Below are 22,944 nucleotides of genomic sequence, written 5' to 3'. Positions count from 1 at the left end.
GAAGACAAAACTAAAGGCAGAGAAACCCACAAACAAGCAGGAGGAAACCGCGTTTGGTAACATCCACGGGTTCTACACTTCAGGGAGTCAAAGGCATTTCCTCCAACTATCAAAAACATATATTATATATTTAAAATTGTGTTCGTTTGTCCAGTTACTTTGGATAAACGTTCTTAAAATGTTAACGTTTATAAAAAAAAAGATTGTAAACTGTTAATGCAAGGCTTTTGTAAAACCCCTTAAATTAAAGCTGAATGTCGGCACTTCAATCACATCTTGACTGCTCTGGTCCAATGTGGCAATCTACATAAGCAAAACCACAAGAATTGAGTCTTTGTCCAAAAAGTTATGGACCTATCTGTGTAGGAGTTTCCTTTCAGATGGTTTCACCCTAACATCTGTTATCCACAGTTTGACTGACATAGATGGTGACGTGTTGCTTTTATCACTTGTGTGTCTTGCCTTTTCGAAACTGTTTGTACGTGCATCATCGACTCTTTTATCCTCCTGTCTGTTCTACACAATATCCTAACAGCCATTTATCAAATCCTGACAGGGAAAAGTTCAGGGAAGTACATGTATTTGCCTTCTTGCCGACAGTTTGTGGAGAGGAATGATGCATCTCTCAAGTGTATACATTAAATTTAAAGCTAACGCCAGTTTCTGGCTAAATTAACTTATTAGGGAGTCAGTCCAAAGGTAATCATCGCCTCTAACGCCCAAATTTTCACTGTCTGTATTCTTATAAAGCGTACTGCAAAATGTGGCACATCCTAATGCTCCTGGCATAAATACTCAACTGCGAATACTCTCATCTCTAAACGGCATTCATCTCAACTCCAGTGGCTTATTAACCTGTCACTCACAATATTTCAAACACAAGTGGTCCGATTTTCTTTTTTCTAATCCCCCAAAAAACCAAACTTTCCACTGAATCGCTGTTTTCAAAATAATCCGTGTCCCAGGAGTGACGCTACAGTCCCAGATCATAGCAAAGTGACCCATTTGTCAGGGTAACATGTTTACTTTTGCTTTGTTCGCTCATTTGTTTAATCACAAATATTTAAATTTTCTTGTCTCTGTGGGGTTTATTTTATGGATTTTTTATTTACTAGTAGAACTGGAGGTGACACAAAGGTGAAAAAAACAGATGTCACCCAAAGCTGAAAACACCTGGTGCCTTTCTACGCCACACATTCAGCACCGGAGACAAAATTTGTTGTTTGAGAGCCTCGGGACGAAACTTAAATGCAAATTCTCTTCTGCGTGTTATTGAGGGCTGAACTCAGCCTAATGCTGTTTCTTTTTTTGCAGACTTTTTTGCAGCAGTGGAACATTTAGAGTCTACATTATGGAGCCCTTAAATCAATAATGTCTGTATCAATAAGTAACACCTACTTGTGTTTGCATAACTAAGCATTTTCTTGCACATTTAATGTCTGCAGCAAATCACCATTTTGTACCTCGGAGACCAAACTTTTGAACATCGTGATAATGATTTGTTTTTCTTTTAAACAGCCTGAAGACCACGCTGAAAAAGAAGCTTTCGGGAGACGTGGTCAACCTGTCGGGAATCCCGCTCTCCGGCCGGGATGTCCACCGCGTGGCCTTCTACCTTCAGAGCAGCAGTGACATGGTGTCCGCCGTAGACCTGAGCTTCACTGAACTGCAGGACGACAGCTTACGCATGCTGCTGCCCTACCTCGGCTGCTTGCCGAAACTCACCATACTTGCTGTTAATGGCAACCGTCTGACAGCGGCCATCCTGAAAGACCTGACAGATGTAATGAAGGAGCCCAAGAAGTTCCCCACGCTGGCCTGGATTGACTTGGGGAACAATGTGGATATCTTCACCATCCCGCAGCCGCTGCTCGTGGCGCTGCGGCGCCGCTTCGGTTTACGCAGCAGCCTCCCCACCATCTACGAGTACAGTGAGGCGCAGGCATTCGCTAGCTATAACCCGAACATGGAGACCTCTGTGGAGGAGCCTAGTCTGTACGAGGAGGGAGATATAGTAGAAGATGATAGAGAGGAGGAGGAGGACAGACTGGAGCTTCAAGCCTGGGGCTTTGGAGAAGAAAGCATGTCAAAAAATGTGCCAGTGCACTTCTGTGGGAGGTGATCGCCCAGAGCTGCTTTCTTTTTGACTGGCAGCCTTGCATATCCCTCTGTATCACCTTGCTCCTCCTGCGTTAGCTGATGTCAGTGTGGTAGAAGATGCTTACAGTGACCCACACGTTTCTGAAAATAACTTTAAAATAAGTAAATGTGCTGTGTGTCCCTCTGGATGCTCTGACTACTGAAATTAAATGTGAGAATATGTTTGTGGACTGATTTATCCTTCATTTATCCAGGGGAGTCTGAACTGATCCAGCTTCCAGCGCTTCATCTTACTGAAGTTGTGTGCTGTCCCACTTGGAAGCTGGAGCAGCTGTGGATTAAGTGCCTTGCACGAGGGCACATCAGCAGTAGCTGCTGAGGAAGAGAGGAGTGTTATTAATTCACTTTCTCTAAGCACATCCTTTCTTTTTTCCATTTCTTGCCTGAATATGTCAGGGTCTGATATATATGTAATTAACTATATATCCTGCATAGGAAACACTTAAGAAACAGGAACATTTAACTTACTTAGAGAAGAAAGAGTGTGGAAAGTATAAGCAACAAGTTGACTGTAATGAGTCGTTCATCAGCACTCCTGATCCAAGACTGTACACTGGGTAATTATTCACTAGAGCCAGCTGGAGACACTATATTAGTGATTCGTTCATAACTATCCATAAAGTGAGGAGTTTGATTGAAACACAAAGTGACAGAGTAGTCATGAGGAACTGCTGAGGCCACACAGACAGAGTAACAAATGTTAAATATTAATTAGATTTTTAGTAATGAATAAGCAGTTATTGTTTTGGGTTGATGAATATTTGGATCAGAGTTGATGAATTTATGTATGATTATGAACCAGTCCTCCTCCTCCTCCCCCTCCTCCATCCCACCCAATCCCTAACATCCTGTCACACCAACCCTCTGCAATTACTCCTTCACTACATCTTTGAATCTCTTTTGTGGTTTTCCTCTTTTCCTCCTCCCTGGCAGCTCCATCATTAGCATCCTTTGTCCATTATCTCCACTATCCCTCCTCTGCACATGTCCAAACCATCTCAGTATTGCCTCTCTAACTTTGTCTCCAAACTATGAGTACCACCATCTCCAAGTCATACACCACCGCAGGTCTCACTACCTTCCTGTAAACTTTCCTTTTGACTCTCGCTGCTATCCTTCTGGCACTTATCTCCACCCTGCCTGCACTCTCTTCTTCACATCTCTTGTGCACTACCTCTCTGTTTGGATGGTTACCCCCAGGTGTTTCACCTAATGACACACTAATATAGTATTTTCCAGCTGGTTCTGTAGGAAGGAATTGTCAGAGGTTCGGGTGGGAGAGCACTGATGAACGACTGATTACATATTGGTTCATTCCTGAGTCATTCCTCTCTTGTTCTAACTAAGCAAGTTTTTTTTCTGCCCTTTATTGTAAAATCTTAGAGCTTTTTTGTGATATGTATGTTTTATCTGGAAATAAATTAAAGTAATTCTGTTTTCATTAAATATGATTTCAGTTTTGCTACAGCTGGGACTCTGCATTTATTCAGGAGTTATTTTTTTTAATCGATCAGTTATGATAAGCTAATAAAGCATACTGAATGATGCTTCAAGTCCGTGCCGATGTGCCGACGGAAGCCCTGATGCACGCATGGACACATGCTGGCAGGAGCACACAGAGTTTGTGAGCTGCTGATGAACTGGTTACTGCCTCTATCAGGGCTCGTTATGCCCCTTCAGTCAGAGACGGTGTACAGAGGATCTATTTTTTTCTCAGCAAATAGGACTGTAGCCCCAGATCATTTCGTCCAATGGCGATCACCATTTATGAATCAGACAACAATTAACGAGAAGGAAACCGCCTATTTTGAAGATGTTCTCACAGTTTTGTAGACTACAAGCAGTTCTGCTTTTTATTTCCCTTTCTGCTGTTACGCTCCCACGGACAGATCGGATTTTGTTGTGGCATGAGTTTTGTTTGTTTGTTTTTATATATATGGGTGGCTGCCACCCTTTTGTATTGGTTTTAACAAGTGGGCATGACTGTTTACTGTAACACAGCATCAGAACCCGCAGACAGATAGCATCTACGTGTGCACTACATTTCAAATTCTTTTGAATGGGGAGGTTGATGATTTTTTTTTTTAAAAACTGCTGTCTGTGAATACAGCTCACACTTTATCCTACCAGTATTAATGTGGTCTGTTCTCTTTCAGTGCTGTTATTCATGAAATTCAGAGTATTTGTGTTTACAGGGGGACATTAATGAAATGGATCCTTGGCTTTTGTGTGTCTGTGAGATGGTAATTAGACTGTGTGCATGAGTGTTTTGAACATGCAGAGTAAATTACTACCTTTGATCACAGAAATGAAATGTTTACTCATTTGCGCAACTCCGTCCCTGAATTTGCAATCGTTCCTGTTTTTATTGTTGATATAAAAATAAACGAGTGACTCAGCTGCATAGCAGAAAAGAAAATCTGTCCACATCCTCGATTTGATAGATAAGACGTTGACCTTCCTGGAAATTCACTGCGGTAAAGTCGTTTGAAAGTTTACTCAAATGTGACTTTGGCTCGCGAGCCTGCTGTTCCTTCAGAAGTAAACACAGTTTGAATAACATTTCCCTTTTGTGGACTTGTTTCTCGCTAAAGTGAGAAATAATTCTGTTTGGTGAAGCATCTGGATCGCTCTGCTTACATAGTTTGTCTCCTTAAGAAGAAGGAGAGCGATCGCCCTTATTTACTCTGATACTAGTCATTCCTTTACCGTGTACCCACATCCATCCATGCTGACTTTGTCAAGCTGCAGTTTTGACAGCTCGCTTGTCTAGTTTAGAACAGGGGTGGAAAATCAAAACAGGGCACTCATGGGAGCGTGTGACCAGTATAACCACTGGTTCGTTAACACAGAGGACCGGTTTCACACCATAAACATTCATTCGTTACTCTGTAGAAACACTAAACAGTCTCTCTTTGTTTTAAGCCTGCCATGGGAAAACATACCCACATTTCTGTTTTTCAGGTTTTACCGGTGCTTTATACTCTGTCAGTCTTATAACTGGGAAATTTACTCATCTGACTGGAAAGATGTGTGTCAGATCTATGGGGGCATAAGGTATATTTGATGTTTGTATTTTTATGACATGCATGTATATATATATGCTTTAAAGAGATATATTCCTCCCACCACAAGTTGCACCTAAGTCACTCTGCCTGGAAAGCACATGTGTACTCTCATTCATCAGGAATACTTTAAACATTTTCAAGGGGCTCCAATTTCAGCAGCTGGTTTCCATGTCAGTTTTTAGTGCTGCGTAGAGATGAGAACAGTTCCTTGTACGGGCCTGTCAGAGGCACCACCATATCAACATCCTGATGGCTAGTTGTGGCTCTGCTTGCAAGGCATTTTTATGTTTGCAGGAGCAGAGCCTGAGGCTGTCCATCTGTGATTCCTGTCTGTCCCTCTAAAGGAAACACGGGAGTGTCAGATAACAGAGGATGTTGTTCTGGTTTGTAGAGGATGCCGAAACACTATGCAGACATTTACAGAAAGAAAGAAAGTGTACTTTATTGATCCCCGTGGGGAAATTCCTCTGCATTTAACCCATTCACTCAGTGAAGCAGTGGGCAGCCATTGGGCGCCCGGGGAGCAGTGTGTAGGGAGGTACCTTGCTCAGGGGTACCTCAGGGTAGCTGTTCAGGGGAATCAAACCCCCGACCTTCCAATCATGGGGCCACCACTCTACCTACTAAGCTATCCCCGCCCCTATTTCCCTCTGGAGCCTCACATCTGTGCAGTTTGTGACACTTGACTACTGTCTCAAAAATCATAGTGGACAATAATAAAGTATATTTACTTATTGTAAATACTTTTACTGGCTGGGTTTAGTTTCTCTGCCTTTCAAAACAAAGATCAGAGGTGTAACACTGCCGTTGGGTGTATAAATATTATATTTCTTCAGGCATTCTTGTTAAGATGAAAATCGAGCATAAAGTTTGAACAAGAAAAAAATGCAGCAGCAAAAACAACACATCACACTTATCAAAGAATCATTCAAATGTTTTAGGAGTCCTAAAGTACATCAACGCTCACACACTCCTGTCTCATCGGTCCACTTTTAGCTTTGATGGCAGCGCACATTTGTCATGATGTCGCATCGGTAAGATTATGCAGTGTCACATTTATTTCCGTCCAGAATTGCATTATGTTTTCACCAAGTGTAAAGTCTTCTCCAGAACAATCCCCAAAATTCTGAATCGGGTCAAAATGCAAACTCTGTGGTGGCCAATGCATGTGTAAAAATGATGTCTCTCAAATTTTGAGCCAGATGAAACCCAACATTGTCATCCTGGAATATGGCATCAGGAAGAAGAAAAATCCCTGATGGAAAAACCTGGTTATTCAGTATGTTCAGGTACATGGTTGACCTCATTTTTGGGCACCTGATGTTACTAAACCTAGACCAACAGTCCACTCCAAGCCTCTATTTGTTTAGTTCAAATCCAGTGGGAACACTTTTTTAGCCAAGAAGTATATATAAACATGTATTCTTCCTCTTTCTCTTTCTCTTAGTTTGACATCATAGGTAAATGTCACAGACATTTTCTACAGAATTTGGAAAGCAGAAGACATTAAAGACTTCCCATTCATCTAAACCGAGGGTAATTCCTCAACAGGTTTGACTATGAATCTGAAGTTCTCTTGAACAAGAGAAATCCACCAGTAAAGCTTTTATGGATTACCTTTGAATTATCAACCATTACATCGTCCACCTAGTGTGTGAGCAGTGGCATTAAAATGTCAGTCCAGGAATCATTTATCACCAAGTTTTAAAATGGAGCTTTTGAATGTACACCACTGGCATGTGCTGTAACCCCCTGCTGAACATGATGTACATGTGATCAGGCAACGTGAGAACATAGCTGCAAGTAACAATAAAACATTTTAAAAGACGTCATAGCTACAGTGTAAAAATCTGTTCGTTTGTGATAAATTATTATTGAGTACAAATAAAAAGTGAAAAAAAAGTAAAATAAAAATGATTTTTCTCCTATTAATTGCATGAGCTAGAGTATAGCACAGTTGTATTTCAGTAGATTTGCTCCACTCAAAATAAATTGTGACTAAAACTGCTTTTTCTGTGTAATAAAAATACAGTACACCAAATACTTGAACATTTGTTTAACTTCTCCTGAGATGTGCATGAACCCAAGCCTTTAGTGAGCAGTGGATTGCTCTTTTCTTGGAAAGCATACATGCTCCATCTAGTGGCGTTTGTTGGCTGCACAGAGCCAGCGGAAAGAAGAGCTTGTTAGTGCAAGCAGCAGTTCAGAGTTTATTCCATTCATCCATGCATTTCTGATCTCACCAGGAGAACAGATGAGAAAGCAAACACACATGGCTTATTTCTTCTCTACCTCAATAAAAAGCGATGGGGGGACCGATCAGTCATTCCCATAGTATGCTTTGTTTCACAATCCTGGAGACTGATAGCTTCTGGACTCTCTCCCAGAGTTTGCAGTCCTTGAGTTTGAACTTGTCATATGGTTCTCATCCCAAGTTAGTTTCTACAGACAAAAGAACACAAACCACCTCCAGAAATGCGGGGGTTCCAAAAACACTGCTTCGAAGGTGGTCTTTGCTTTGGTCTTCCTCATTTGTGGCAGTCAAAGAATACAATTTATTTCTCACGGGAAAGCACCTTGTCCACTAATGTTGATTTCCTATCAGTGACAAGGTCTTCTTTCATAATTTTCATAAAAGGAAAAGAAGACAGTGTCCAGTGTGTGAGATGAAACATTAAGGTGAGAGCTTATTAATCAGTGACAGTTTTAAAAAGTAGGTTAAGGGAAAGCACCAAAGATAATTTGGCTACAGCCTGTGAAATCTGAAAATGTGCTGCTTCTCCTTATTTGGATCTGATAGACCTGAAGATTTATTTCCCTTTCACTCAGAGGTGAGCTTTGCTTTTTGTCACTTTGATATTTTTAAGCTAATTCACTTAAAAAGGATTTTTTTTAAAACCCACCATGCAACACTAAACTACTGATATGCATCATCCATGTACCTGAATGACATATAGGAGTGGAAACATGCTAGTTTAGTACTCCTGTGTCCAGTGTGCCATTAAGTTACAAATGGAGTGTGTCCAGATCTGCTGATGTTTAGTACTTAAGATGGGTTGAACAACACACGGCTCAAAAACAATCTCCAAATTTTTCCTCTTCAAGCAGTTTCCCAGACAATCTGAGCACAAAGAGAAGCAGGTAAGTTAAGATATATGAGCCAGGCTTCACTAAGTGCGGTGATTACAACGATTCCAATCGCTTCCTTAAGAAGAGGAAGTCAACAGCCTCAGGTGCATGATAACCCACAGGTGCAGGGAAGCCAGAAGGCGGGAACACAAAACACCAAAACCAGCACACCCGATGGTTACTGTACTTTACAATGTATCACTTTACAATGTATCACTCTATGAGCAAACTGGATAACATCTCGGTGTAGTTGGATAACATCGTGGAGAGGCTCTCCAACGGGAATGGTGAGGAACCAGTGATGGACATTAGATCGACTGTAAAATTGACATGCAGTGGTTCGCACTAAAGCAAGAACACCACCATTATTTCATGCGGCTACCATATCGGCGCCAGCTGCAGTCTCAAGGCTGGAGCTGAACATAACAAACAACTTCTCCCCTGATAACAAACTGTGTTTGGACTCTTCGTTCCAAACGCCCTCATACGCTTATCTCCAAGGCCGAGTTGGACGACGGGTCTGGCCCAGCGCTGGATGAATAGTTGCAGGGCAGGATGGCTGTGTCTGGATCGGCTTACTTCTCACCCCATTTCGCTGCAGGGCAACTTGCATGTGACAAATAAAGGCTTTGTGGACTTGACTTTCTTGTGTTTTTGTATTTTGTTCTTTATTTATTCCATGGTTCCTAGGTTGTTCAGTTAAGTTTATTAGATTTCCCCCATGTCTTTACCCCATGTGTCCCCCTCCATGTATCTGTGAGTTCCCACGCCTCGTTTCTCCTCGTGTTTTATTCCATGTTTTCCCCAGCCCGTTATGTCTGTGCTCTTCACGTGTTCTCTCTCCCTTCAGTCTGCTTCTCTGTGTACTTCCTGTTTTACTTTGATAGTCTCCCGTCAGTATACGTCATGTTGTGTTTGCTCCTGCCCTGTCTTGTTATGATTTGAGCCCTCACACTAGCAGATTTTAGTGCATTACTGTTTTGCATAAAATCATTTAATTTAATGATGTTATCAGGATATCTAGAGAAAACAAGCTGATGCTATGATTTTCAAAGTCATCCTTTATTTCATTTTTAGGTTGTTATAGCAGATAAATCTCACTTAAAGCACAAATTTAGAGAGGTGTCAAAGAGAGACTCTGTAACTCTAATTGCAGAAGAGCGTAACAGTTGAACAATCACTTTTAACTAATAAAAAAGCAACCACATGAACTGATTACCACACATCTTCTGTCAGTTACAAGCTAACTGTAACAATGTAAGCCAGGATCCATCTGTGGTCACCACATCAAAGACTTTATATAAAATCTGTCCTGTTGCACAAGAGTATGCTCTTCCTGTAAAACTCTAGAGTGTACCTCTAGAGTTTTACAGAATAATTTAACAAAAGATTCGTTTAATAGCCAAAAATGAAAGCACACAAAAGGAAACAGGGTCACAAACAATAAAGCAGAACATCACAAAAGGGACCATAAAAAGCAAAGAACTTAACAGCCAGACAAAGACTTGGAGACACGTAGGACTACAAATATACAAATATATAAATATATATCTCAGGGCACTGAGACAGAATGAGGGAGGAGCAAACAATCACAAAAGGAAGGAAAGGAACAGAAAATAAAACTGTGTGACACAACACAGAACTGACATTGGACGTAAACAGGATATAACTCCCAGAAAAATAACACTGAGACGTAGGAACCGCACTACACTAGAGGACAGAGAGAGGTCAAAGACATTTAGACATGACCAGAACAGAAGGAGGAAACACAGATGGAAATAAATTAAAACAAGCGATCGTACACAAAGAGAAGAATTCAAATGCTTTAACACCACTGGAACAAAAGAGCCTTTGTTCGTGGTGGCTCTATCAGATCAGAACTTGAACAACTAGAAGCAGCAACCACCAAAAAGTAGTTTAAAGATACGTCGAACATGCTGGATTATATGTCTACCTCTACTTGGTTGCATGTTTTTAACATGAAAGAAAAAAGTAGAACTCTTCCATCCTGCAGTGCAGCCACACAGTGCAAAAAATATTCAGGTCGAATCTAAAACTCTAAAGTGTGTTACTGCTGGCCTGAAGGGATCCACAAATTTATTTTAATGTGGCTACGTGAAATAAAATCACCATAAGGTCACTGTTTGATGTACTACTGTGGATGACAGTGAAGAGAGTCGGCACTGTTCTCACTTCACACACAACAATGCGTCTTGTGTAGTTACCTCAGATGCACTTTTTCTCTCCTGCACCACTGCTGCAGCAGCTGCGCGTATTTCAAAGACGCATATTTTCTGTCTGATTTCGTATTATTACACACTAAGAACATCGGGAGCATCCTTCCTGCCTGCGGCTTCCTTGTGTCTGGACGATAACTCACTGAAGTCTATCTGCTGCCCCCTGCGGGCTTTCAGCAGGTACTGTCTATGTGAAGAAAGAAAACCCCTCTAATCTTCTTACTGCAGACGATATCCTTGTGCGCACACAGACGCACACGCGCGCACACACAGAGAGAGGCTAAATGTGCCTGTAAATAAGACTGTAAACACATTTAGTTTTGGTACAAACAGACAGAAATAACACAGCGTGTGCTGGTGCAGAAGATAAGCTTAGTTTTGAAATCACCTCTTCCTGCAGACACGACCCCTTCAAGCTGATGTGTTATTTTTGCGATTTCAAGGAGTTTTCATTGTGAAAGGCACCAAATTTGTGTGAGGGCTGTTAAAGCTGAGCACCTTACTAAAATGCTTATTGCTGCTAACTCACCAGAATAAACCAACGCTGAGGAGAAAAAAATAGCGTGATTCGTCTGGCACGCTCAGATGCGTCCTTACGCACAGGCGTGAACGCCTACTCCAGTGATGTGTCGGGGCGGATTGGCTGCTAAAGATACCAGCGCCCGTGTGCTCTTTGTGATTGGCTGTGGCTCTCTTGGCCATTACGTTATGCTTACTCCACACACACTGGTAGCCGGAGAGAGGGAAGACGTAATGGTTTGATTCCGTGTGCACTTGCAATGGTCGTCGTTCTGACATTACTCGGCAAATTCCTCAGACGAGAGGTGCAATGAAGGTATGTGCCTGTTTCTGCAGCTCGTTTGTGATTTGGATTGTTAACGAGGCTCATGCGGTGCCGTGATGTGCACGGGGTGCTGCATCGAGAAGCAGGGAATATCCCCATCCTAATGCCAGTTAATTTCATTTGTGTGCAGTTGTATCAACAGGCTTGGACGCTGCAGACACTCTTTAATTTTTAACTTGCCATCACATTTCATTACTCGCCGCTGTCATTCCAGCGCCTGACAGTCTGGGGTTTCCATTATTTTCCTGTCGAGGGTGCAAGCCTGGAAACGCTTTTCCCACGTCTCCAGCCGTCCTGATAAACACTGGGTACAGTGTGTAGCCTTTTAATGAGCCTGCTTTGACCCCAGAGTGCTAGTTCAGTGGACTAAAGTGGCCAGAGCGACATCCATTCATCGTCAGGCTTTAATCCGCTCTAACGAGATAGAGACACTGCGGCCGGTGAGTGAGAGAGCGTGGGGATGTTCGGGAGACGTCTCGGAATACCGAGAGGGTCACCTCTCAGGTCCAAGCTGTGTCAGGCTGTGCAGGAGTCTCCTTCCTCTCAGTGTGCGCTTGTGTATATGCGTGCGTTTGTTTGTGTGCGCCTGTGCTGTAGCAGCTACAGGCTGCAGCACAGGAAGGAAAGGTGATGAAGCTGTCTGGCAGCTTAGGACAGATAATGATGAAGACTACAGCGATGATGTCATTGGTCCTCTGGTGGTGGCAGGTTTCTGGTGGCAGTCGGTGTGAAAGGTGAAGTGAAGTGAAGGCAGGGCTACAACCAGTCCTATCTTCATTATCACCATCAAACAGCAGCAGCATCAAGGAACGTGAGTGTACACAGTACGAAAACTGTGCTGCTGTCGGTGGCAGTTGACACTTAGTCATCTGTTACAGTTAAAGCTGACTGGATGATTTTTTTTTAAAGCTCATCGCATGCATCAGTGATTACCTTAAAAGGGAAATGTCCCCCTTTTTATGAATAAAGCCTCTCTTAATTCCAGAGGTGCAAAATAACCAAATGCATAGCTTTTTAACTCCTCACTAAAGCACTGCTTTGGATTGTCGTGTCTCTTTTTTTCTGTGAAATCCTTTTCCTACGATTCATAGTGAAATGATATGTTCTTTGTGCCAGGTCAGGCTGTTTCTTTAGTCACCCCGAAGTGGCCCAACACACAGCAAACTTATGGAAGCATCATCAGCACTGAAATGCTGCAGGGATTTCAGCAGATGGAACATTTTCTGAAACATGCCACTGAAACATTTAAGCAGAAGGGCGTTTTAGCTTTTTGCGTGGTTTGTGTGTATGGTCACATTTTCTCACTTTGCAGCATTTCTTGTAAATGTTGAACATGTGTTGGCCCATCACCCCGTCGTCTGTTTATCTGCACGTTTTAGGCTGCAGTGTGTTGAGGTTGTTTTGTTTTGTTTTGTTTTGTTTTTATATTATTTAGGTTTTGCCTGCCAAATTTTTACAGTCAAGTCTCTAAAGATTGCTGGATTGTTATAATATTTGATGTTTATTTGTGTTATGTAGGTTTTTCTTTCACTAATCCCCTTTTTTTTCTTGTTTTGGAGCTATGCTGCTCTTCTGTTTAGCTTTGGATTCATCAGTGTTATTGTAGCTTCTCATTTGGCTCTCAGTGGGTAAAAAGGGAAATATTTTTTCTATAGTTGCAATTAGTGGTGATGCACCCATCTTGAACTTGTGAGCCAATTCTGATGCTTAAAATAACCATTTGGCTGATTACCAAAGAAGTTGTTTGTTTTTGCAGTTTTCCTCCTGCGTGCTAAGAAAACAAGGGAATAAAACTCCCATCATATCACTATATTCAAACATTAAGCAGGCGCAAAATTTATGTGGCACAGCAGAAAAGACATTTTGGCCAGAGTCATCGGTAAATGTCATCCCATTTGCTGGCAGGTTGATTCGCAGCGAACAGGGACGATATTGACGTTTGGCTGATATATCGGTGCATTTGTAGCTCCTAATGGTTGCTTTTAACTAACTTGATTTTATGTGCAAGGCCCGTCCTCGTAAAATAGAAGCTTTTTTGGAGAATAAGTGAGCTGGGGTTCAGGTTGAAATCACAGAGGATGTGATTTTTGACTGAAAGGCTGTTCTGATAATCATTATTTTTTTTTTGCAGATTCAACTAAGACCTTTTTTTTTTTCTTTTTTAATGCCTCCCTCCCTCCTCTCCTGTTTATCGCAATATTGTGGCAGATAAGAAAACAGACGGCTTAACTCTGTGAAGTTAATTTTCCCGAGGCACATCATCACTCGCTGTGTCCTGGGAAAGCAAAATGGATGTGACGTTTTATTGACTAATCTGGTTTAAATTGAAAAGCAGCTTTTCTGCCCCTGTGGACGGGACGGCACTGGGTTGTGTAAGCATGCGTCTCAAAACAGGAAAGACTGCTGTACAGTCTGTGCTGCCAGTGCCATTTTATTCAGAGTTAAACCTCTGACTTAAGTGGTTGGCTTTTTCTTTTTCTTTTTTTTTTCTTTATTTTGCATTTAAAAATTCTCATTTTCACGGCCATCTCAAAGCCCATACTGGGCATGGTGGGAGTAAATAGTCACAAATCCCTGCTTCCAGTGTATCACACTTTGTTCCAAATGGGACAAAACTGACTGAAGCTATAAAGAATCAAAGGGTTGCATGAGATTCCTGGTGATATTTCATGATAGTTTTTATATTGCAGGACTGCAGGACTCGGCATCTGTTTCCAGGACTAAATCCAGCCAAGTCGTCCTTTGCCTTCAGAGTAGACTTTGTCAATTTCACATTTTGCACACACAAATCCAACTTTGCCTGTAGCAGTTTGATTTGCACATGCATATTTCTCCAGACTTTGACATCTGCATCCTCCAGCAGACATCACTGACTGTATTTGTGTCATAATTTAATGGAAAAATATCACATTTAGCTCCGTCATCTTCAGACAAATGTCTAAAGGCATTAAATCAATTAGTTATTTTTTTCTGAAACCATTATCTCCGGTATAAACAGGCAGCCAGCTGAATTCACTTTTCACAGTGTGAGTGGCATTTGCAGTTGATACAATAGGGGGGGGGGACTGAGAGAGATTCAGGAGAGAGAAAGGAAATGAAAAGGCGGGAGAGAGGTGGTGGATGATGGAAGATTAGCGTTGAAGGCCCCTTCAATAAAATGTATGACAGTGCACAGTTTTCTCTCAAGTCCTCATAATAGTCTCTGGTTGGTCCACGTGTGCGTGCAGACTTGCAGAAGTCAGCCCCAGGTGTCATTTGTATCATTTAGACAGATGTAGCCAGAGTACTTTGGGGGGGGGGGGGTTTAGATTTCACTCCTTTAACAGAAGAATAATATCCACTTTTACAGATTTCCCTCTGTTTATCAAAGCCTTATGCTTGCATTACCACAAACATCATTCAGAAGTTCATAGTGAGTACTGCTACAAGAAGCCAAGACCCAGCCGATGACTTAATTCAACAATGCAACGTGCGTCAGTGCTTTCCAAGTCCTGCTTACACTTAAAATACATCTTAAGTTTTGCAGTTGTGTTTCCTGCAAGGGGGAAAAGGTAAAGGAAGAGGGATGGGGACGTGACATCAACAAAGGTCACCATCGATAATCAAATTATGCTATCAGGGCACTGCAATGCACCAGTAAAGCACTGAAGCACTCCCATGTAAAGTATTTAAAGTTTATTTTCCTTCTAAGCTAAATTCCATTATTATTATTCAATTCCTATATTTCCCATAGTGCAACTTGAGTAATTTTATTAGAACCCCATCCTCGTGTTGTTTTTGTAGCTGGCTTGATGCATGTTAGTCTATATTCAAAATGTCAGTAATAAGGACAGAAAATAAAAGTAGAAGCAGTGTCAGAGCTCCAAGTAAAACAAAGTCATTTATGTTAATTATATAGTCCAATTCATGTGCACTTATGTAATTTCAGCTCTGCGTGAGAGTCTCTGCTGCCGCTTTACTGCTCTCCTGTGCTCTCTGTTTCACTGTGGGGTCAGCGTGTTTGCTTACTATCACATATCCACGTCCAGAGAAAGAGAAGGTCTTTTGTTTGAGAGACTGTTTCTTCGTTTGATGTTTAGTAGTTCAGAAAGTCATGCACAAACGCTATCAAAAGTCACCCAGTACAGTTTGAAGCAAGGTTAAAATCGTCTGTCTCAGTATGTGACTCATTTCTCCAGTTTGCGTCAGTCTGTCAGTGACCCATTTAAGCCTCATCTAGGTTCTCATCCCGGTTACACTTGTGGATGCTTGGGCAGTTTTTAAGTTTTGATCTTCTAGGCTCATTTTATGAGGTCGGCTAGCTGTTTGGCCACACAAGGTTCTCCCCTGTGGGTTTTTCTATTTAAATCCATGCCTCTGTTAGATTTTGCTACTTTCACACTTTAAGCTTGTGTGTAGGGGCTAGTCAGTGTGATGGCTGAACCCCAGAGCAGTGTCTGAAATGTGACAGGTGACAGGAATGATAAAAATGCACAGTACAGTATCCCCAGAGGTATCATTCAAGTTAACAGACTGTTGAGTGAAGATAAAACAAACAAAACAAAGCACAAAAAAAAAAAAAAACCTAAAATGCTGCCCTATATGTGATGTTTGCACTTGTCACTTGTTTATTCAGGACTCCCTGCCTACAGAGCTCGCAGTGTGCTAATTGAAGTGACACGGGGAACTCGTGCTGCTGGCTTAAAGCCAAATAAGACTGTTTTCATGGCCAGGCTGCAGTGGCTCCTCATCCCGGCGAATGCAGTAAAATTCCTTTTAGTGGCTTCATTCCCTTATGAGAGAGGTTTTATCTAACCGGAGACTTCTTAGCAGCTAACCACGGGGTCAAGTTTGTGCCACAGGCAAGTAATACAAGATTTAGTGTAATTCTACATAAATATATCTGGATAAAGTGAGCAGCTTGTGGAGGAATGTACCAAGGATAAGCAGCCATCTATAAAAAACAAATAAAACCTATATAATAAAATTAAAAATGTACTTTCATTATATAGTGTTTTTTTATATATGTTTATAGATATTTATTTCATTAATATAACATAATATATTGTAGCTACCTGGCTACCAGTCCACCAATAATGCATGGTTGTATGGTTTAAGTATTGAGAAGGAGACAGTGAGTGAGGCATCTGGGGTCATCCTCTACAACAAGTTTGACAATCAGAAAAGTTTTTTTTTTTTTTTTTTACATTTTTCTACGATATGTAATTCATCCAGTCACCTGACAGCAACTCGGCAGATTTTGACATGGTCAGGAGGACCTGCTGGAGTTCAAACTGAGCATCGGGATGAGGAAAAAACACGATTAAAGTGACTGAACGTGGCATGGTTGTTGGTTCCAGAATATTGTAGAAACTGCTGATATACAGGGATTTTGCCACACAACTACCTCTCAGGTTTACAGATAAAACTGGTGTGATAAAAGACAAAATATCAAGTGAGGGAAAAAAAACCCAAATAACCTCTTGTTACAATCGAGGTCCACAGAAGACCATCTCTGGACACACAACAAGTGAAGCGTTGAAGCAGATGGGCTACAGCAGCAGAAGACCACGCTGGGTGCCACTCCTGTCAGCTAAGAAAAGGAAAATTGGAGATAATTAGGCATAAACAACTGCGAGCTAAGCATTCACGGATTCGTGCTGGTCCTGGTGTAATGATGTACTCAAATGGCCTTCCGCAGTCATCAGATCTCAATCCAATAGAGCACCTCGGGGATGTGGTGGAGCCGAGATTCACATCATGGATGTGCAGCAGCTGCATGATGCTAACATATCATGTCAATATGGACCATATGGAGCAGAATCTCTGAGGAGCACAACTCCCTGGAATCTATACCCATGCAGCAGTGGGAGGGGGGTGTTTGTAATATATATAAAAGGAAAACGTCCAGGGTTTTGGAAAGACGAAACAATCTCTTCAAAATATCACCTCGGGCCGAGAGTAATGGAGGAAGACATTTTCCTCCATACTTCATTTTACAGGCTAAACAATTTATCGGTTAACTGAAAAATAATGAAGCAGTTGATGCCATGTGAATTAAGTAGTAGCCTCAAAAAATATGAATTGAAATCGGGCAAAATTGTTATTCATTAATTTAATGGCAGACAAACAGAAATGCAGGCAGGGAGACAGAAAGATTAATGGTGCCCACCGGAAACAGTCATTCATTCAATTAATGAGATTAGTTAATGATTTGAACTGTAGAGCCGGTGGAAGTAGACTTTTCCCCTCCGCGTCCCGAGTCCACATTCATTGCGTCTTTTCTAAGATTACATAACGCCATCCTTAAGCAGATGGGTGAAGTCAGATCACAGGGTGTTTGTGACAAGTCGGAGCAGAGGGCCGTCTTAAGAAAAGATGTGGCAGGATCCCGTGAATTCCTTTGTTTTTCCTTTGGAGCCATGAACCAAAGAGGGCTTACATTATGCTCATGTCAGCTATTGATTCAGCAGGCTGGGGAACAACAGAAGACATATTCTCTCCTCGCTGTCCTCCCCCCTCCTTCCTCCTCGCATCAGTATGCTCCAAGGAGCTGTAGCTCCCATCGCACCATCTTTGCTCCCCGTCTCTGGGCCGTTTTTGAGATCCGCAGACACATCCGTTTTATTCTTTCTGCGTGGGGCATTTTGCTTTAATTTTACATATTCCAACTTAAGTCTGGAAGCTACCTCGGGACGTTTAGAGTATGTATTTACATCCACCGCTTCCCATTTGAGCCACACAAGAATAGCCGTTGTATGGCTTGGACTCTTTTAACGTGGCTCAAAATAAATTAAATGTATAAATTTAAGCCACAGCGCTGTTGGTAAAAATGTCATTAATATATTTTTGAGACGTCTTCTTTCTAATTATCTCTGACCTGCAGGAGCACTCTCAATAATGTGCTTCTCTCTCTCTCTTTCCGGTCATTGATCTCCCCTGAGCACAGTGTATTACTCAAGTGTCGTACTGTAGTTTGATATTTTATATGGGTCTTTATGCAATATTGTACTTTATTTGTTTCATAACTTTGTAGGTTCTAATTAACAGTACAGTAATTATAATTAGTAAAGAAATTATGCCGTTATGATGTATTAAGATAAGATCATACTTAATTAATCTTCACAAGCTACCCAGAGGTGTAGTTTTAAAGTAATTAAAGTTGGCTCTACCTTTATCTGCTCCAATGTTAATGATGTTTCTACAACAGAGGTTCTATTTTTCAGTCATTTAAAAGTAAGTTAAAAGACCTAAGTGCTGTTCTGCTCTTCCCTAGCTCCATATTTCTGTTTCTATCGGGGGGTTCGATTGATTTACAGTTCAAAATAATCCTTATTCACCCTACTGACCTAAGTGCAGCCCCTCAGTTCATCCAATCCCCAAAACTAACCATTTTAGCTCCTCTTGTCTTTCATGCGACTCTGCCAACAGAAGGGCACAAACAAAAATGTTTTTATTATTACATTATTACATCTGCCTGAAAAAGAATTTAAAATAAATTGTCATCCTCAAAAGTCATTAATTTCATCGATGATAATAGTTAAGTACTGTATAAACTTCTGTACTAGATGTCTCTTAAAGTCATATCTAAGTCATGTGGGTGTATTTCTGTCTGTGTTGTTATAGGCAGGAGCATCGTCCATGTGGGCGTCATGCTGCGGGCTGTTGAACGAGGTGATGGGCACGGGCACGGTGCGGGCCCAGCAGCCGGGGTTTGGAGCAGGCGCGGGGCCCTTTCGCTTCGCCCCCAGTGCTGGGTACTCCACCTACCCCCCCACCAGCTCAGGGAGCGCCGGGCAGCTGTGCAAGGCCTGCGGACTGGCCTTCTCGGTCTTCAGACGCAAGGTAAACACGGATGTCAGCGAGTGACATGTGACAAAGCAGTAAGTGGAGCCTATCCCAGCTGTCGTAGGGCGAGAGAGTCGCATCATGACAGTGCTATATAAAAATGAACTCGCAGAGACTGCACAGGTGCGAAGTAATCCCTCACACTCAACATTTTACACACTTTTTTTCAGCCTTGTAATCATTCTGTGCGGTTGTGAGCAGCGACTTTTCCTTCCTTGTGCATTCAGGAAAACGCATCCTAAAGTTCGGAGTCATCTTTTTTTTTCCTTTTAAATCTTGCAAAACATTTAGACGTTTTTCAACCTTAAAATCCTATTTATTATACTTTTATATAAACCTAATAACTTATAAGATTTATACATACAATATTACATTCAATCCATAATAAATGATGTAATTCTTTACTATTTTTAAAGGGTCTATGTTGCTTTTCTTAATCAGCACAATCATTAATTTGAGATACCTTTTAATTTAAGGCCAAATTTTCACTCTTCTGTTCTTATTTTCATTTTCTCCTCAGTTCTCATGGCTCTCATTAGTACATGGAGATCTGCCCAGCTCTGAGGTGCCCCCCACCAGTCCTCACTGAGGCTTTCCCCAAACCACAGTCTTAGGCATAGATGCATCTTTGTTACAGCAGCCGTTCTCTTACAAGAAACATTGTCAATCTAATTGGTCCCTGTTAGTGAAGAGTAATATTATTCAGACTGGTCTTTGATACTTGTATATATCTGTCCCATTTTGGTGCAAGTCAAGAACGTTGTTTTGCACTATTGACAGAAATCCTTTAAAGAAAAGCTCAAGCTGTGCATGATGAGGCAGTTGTATTCTTTTCCTACTTTTAAACTTTTCATAATGTGAATATTAGCCTCCACGTAAACGTAGCCATTGAGAACTCACGGGCTTGTCTCTTTTTGACGTCTCAAAACTCTAAAACTTCAGATTTTTGAACATTTCATAGTATTTATTCCTCTAATGTATATTTATTCACTGGTTTCTGTAGCAAATGTGCTGTTTTAGAGTAAAACTATTTTTAAGAGGACTCGGCTAAACAGCTTACATGGTTGTGTTAGAATGTGCGCCGTACCTTTCCAGGGTCTCTGCACAGCTCAACATGTTAGCATGGCAGAGTTTTATCTGCCTGGCAGTCAGACGGACTGATTAAAACTCTTCCTCTTTCCACGCAGCTTCACAGATGCCGGGTTGACTTCCATTTCACTGTCAGTGTGGTATTTTTGTGGTATCTTTATAAAAAGAAGGGGGGGGAAAAACCTGCTGGGGGATTAACAATAACTGAATGAAGCAAAGTGTCTGTTACGGTGCAAATGTGCTTCTTGTGAACCAGGAGCACATTTGTGCACAAGCGATAAGAAAATGTTTACAGCCGTGGCCGACCCGCTTTCCTGCCCATTTGAAGTGTCAATCTACTCAAAGGCTCTGTATCAGGAGACGGTGTTAAGCCTGTTAAATGTCAAACATCACCAGGAGCTACAGATGGTTTACGTCTCTTTTCTGGACTCTCTTTCCTAGAAATGACTGGGCACTGTTTCAGATGGGACTCTGTGTTCGTGGTTATTAAGGTTTCTCTTTGTCAGGGCGATTCAGGCAGAGCCAGGCGACTCCTGCATGCAGTATTTAAATAAGTGGCTATATGGGGACATGGCTGCACTGAGTACTGATTAAAAGGAATGTCTGTCAAAAGCTAAACTTTGCCCATTTTTCAGAGGTCTAATCTGATTAGATTTCTTTCAGAAGGTGTTTCCCTTTTTTTTTTTAAAGTGGCATAAATGGTGAAGAGTTTATAAGTTTACAGGCCAGACATCATCACCCTTATGTTGCTGAAAAAGAATAACTTCAAGAACAAGTTTGTTTGCGTCAGCCAGAAGAGAAAGAATAACTGATCACATCACATCTGTCTTTCAATCTCTCCTCCCCCTGCAGCACATCTGCTGTGACTGTAAGAAGAGCTTCTGCGCTTTGTGCTCGGTGCTGCAGGAGAACCTGCGCTGCTGCACGACCTGCCACCTCCTGCGCGGCACGGCTTTCCAGCGGCCTCGGCTCATGCAGCTTAGGGTGAAGGACCTGCGGCAGTATCTGCTGCTGCGCAACATCCCGACCGACACATGCAGGGAGAAGGAGGACCTGGTGGACCTGGTGCTCTGTCACCAGGGCGCGAGGCAGGGCGCGAGGCAGGGCGCGAGGCAGGGCGCGAGGCAGACCCCGAGGCAGACCCCGAGACCGGTGATGGAGGAGGATGAAGAGGATGAAGAGGAGGAGGAGGATGAAGAGGAGGAGGAGGAGGATACACATGAGGAGGAGGAGGAGGAGGAGGAGGAGGAGGAGGAAGAAGAGGAGGAAGATGAAGAAGATGAAGGGGGAGATGACACAGACAGCCTGCACTCGCTCCCGCACTCACGTGCCACCTCGCCCCCTTCCGCAACGCGCTCCACCTCTGAACAGTCGGTCCTGTCCGCCTCTCAGGGAGACGTGCTCAGCCCAAGTGACAGCTCAGGGACCACCAGCCAGGTCTGTGCTCACAAACACACCGCTTTCATTCAGAGTGTGTCAGCATCCTAACAACGAGCATCCTGGCAGCCGCACGTGCACAAGCATCATTCCCTGATTTACATCCGCCATACTTCCTTCACATCTGTCCTCATTCTGTCCGAGATAATTAATTTCAGAGGTGAAATCAACATATTAAGTTTCAGAGTGGCTGTTTTAATTCAATTCAATTCAATTTCAATTCAATTTTATTTATATAGCGCCAAATCACAACAAATGTCGCCTCAAGGCGCTTCATAGATACAGAGAAAAGCCCAACAATCATATGACCCCCTATGAGCAAGCACTTTGGCGACAGTGGGAAGGAAAAACTCCCTTTTAACAGGAAGAAACCTCCGGCAGAACCAGGCTCAGGGAGGGGCGGCCATCTGCTGCGACCGGTTGGGGTGAGAGAAGGAAGACAGGATAAAAGACATGCTGTGGAAGAGAGACAGAGATTAATAACAGATATGATTCAATACAGAGAGGTCTATTAACACATAGTGAGTGAGAAAGGTGACTGGAAAGGAAAAACTCAATGCATCATGGGAATCCCCCGGCAGCCTACATCTATTGCAGCATAACTAAGGGAGGATTCAGGGTCACCTGGTCCAGCCCTAACTATATGCTTTAGCAAAAAGGAAAGTTTTAAGCCTAATCTTAAAAGTAGAGATAGTGTCTGTCTCCTGAATCCAAACTGGAAGCTGGTTCCACAGAAGAGGGGCCTGAAAACTGAAGGCTCTCCCTCCCATTCTACTTTTAAATACTCTAGGAACAACAAGTAGGCCTGCAGAGCGAGAGCGAAGTGCTCTAATAGGGTAATATGGTACTACAAGGTCATTAAGATAAGATGGGGCCTGATTATTTAAGACCTTGTATGTGAGGAGCAGGATTTTGAATTCAATTCTGGATTTAACAGGAAGCCAATGAAGGGAAGCCAAAACAGGAGAAATATGCTCTCTCTTTCTAGTCCCTGTCAGTACTCTTGCTGCAGCATTTTGGATTAACTGAAGGCTTTTCAGTGAGTTTTTTGGACATCCTGATAATAATGAATTGCAGTAGTCCAGCCTGGAAGTAATAAATGCATGAACTAGTTTTTCAGCGTCACTCTGAGACAGGATATTTCTAATATTAG

The 22,944-nt window shown here is 42.2% G+C and overlaps 2 protein-coding genes across 6 annotated transcripts in view; both read left to right on the top strand.

Moving 5' to 3' along the window:
* Positions 1-18,839, top strand: part of lrrc75bb (leucine rich repeat containing 75Bb) — a 58,718-nt gene extending 39,879 nt beyond the window's left edge. Inside the window, exon 4 of the mRNA XM_085168308.1 lies at positions 1,519-18,839. Within this exon, the coding sequence (XP_085024434.1) occupies positions 1,519-2,122 (604 nt within the window). The 3' untranslated portion in view covers positions 2,123-18,839. The remainder of the gene's footprint in view (positions 1-1,518) is intronic.
* rnf34b (ring finger protein 34b) overlaps positions 11,315-22,944 on the top strand; it is a 29,095-nt gene continuing 17,465 nt past the window's right edge. For 3 of the 5 annotated variants that reach the window (XM_085168307.1, XM_085168306.1, XM_085168303.1), the window contains exons 1-4: positions 11,315-11,429; positions 19,044-19,262; positions 21,207-21,454; positions 21,491-21,791. In XM_085168307.1, coding sequence (XP_085024433.1) covers positions 11,424-11,429; positions 19,044-19,262; positions 21,207-21,454; positions 21,491-21,791 — 774 coding nt within the window. In that variant the 5' untranslated portion in view covers positions 11,315-11,423. Of the gene's footprint in view, positions 11,430-12,159; positions 12,250-19,043; positions 19,263-21,206; positions 21,792-22,944 lie in introns of those variants that run through there. The other 2 variants (XM_085168305.1, XM_085168302.1) reach the window with 2 other exon arrangements.

Source organism: Neolamprologus multifasciatus, chromosome 7 (genome assembly GCF_963576455.1).
Source record: "Neolamprologus multifasciatus chromosome 7, fNeoMul1.2, whole genome shotgun sequence".
In the NCBI taxonomy this organism is placed as follows: Eukaryota; Metazoa; Chordata; class Actinopteri; order Cichliformes; family Cichlidae; genus Neolamprologus; species Neolamprologus multifasciatus.
The sequence above is the reverse complement of the archived record's forward strand: the minus strand, read 5'-3'. Positions and strand labels throughout refer to the sequence as shown.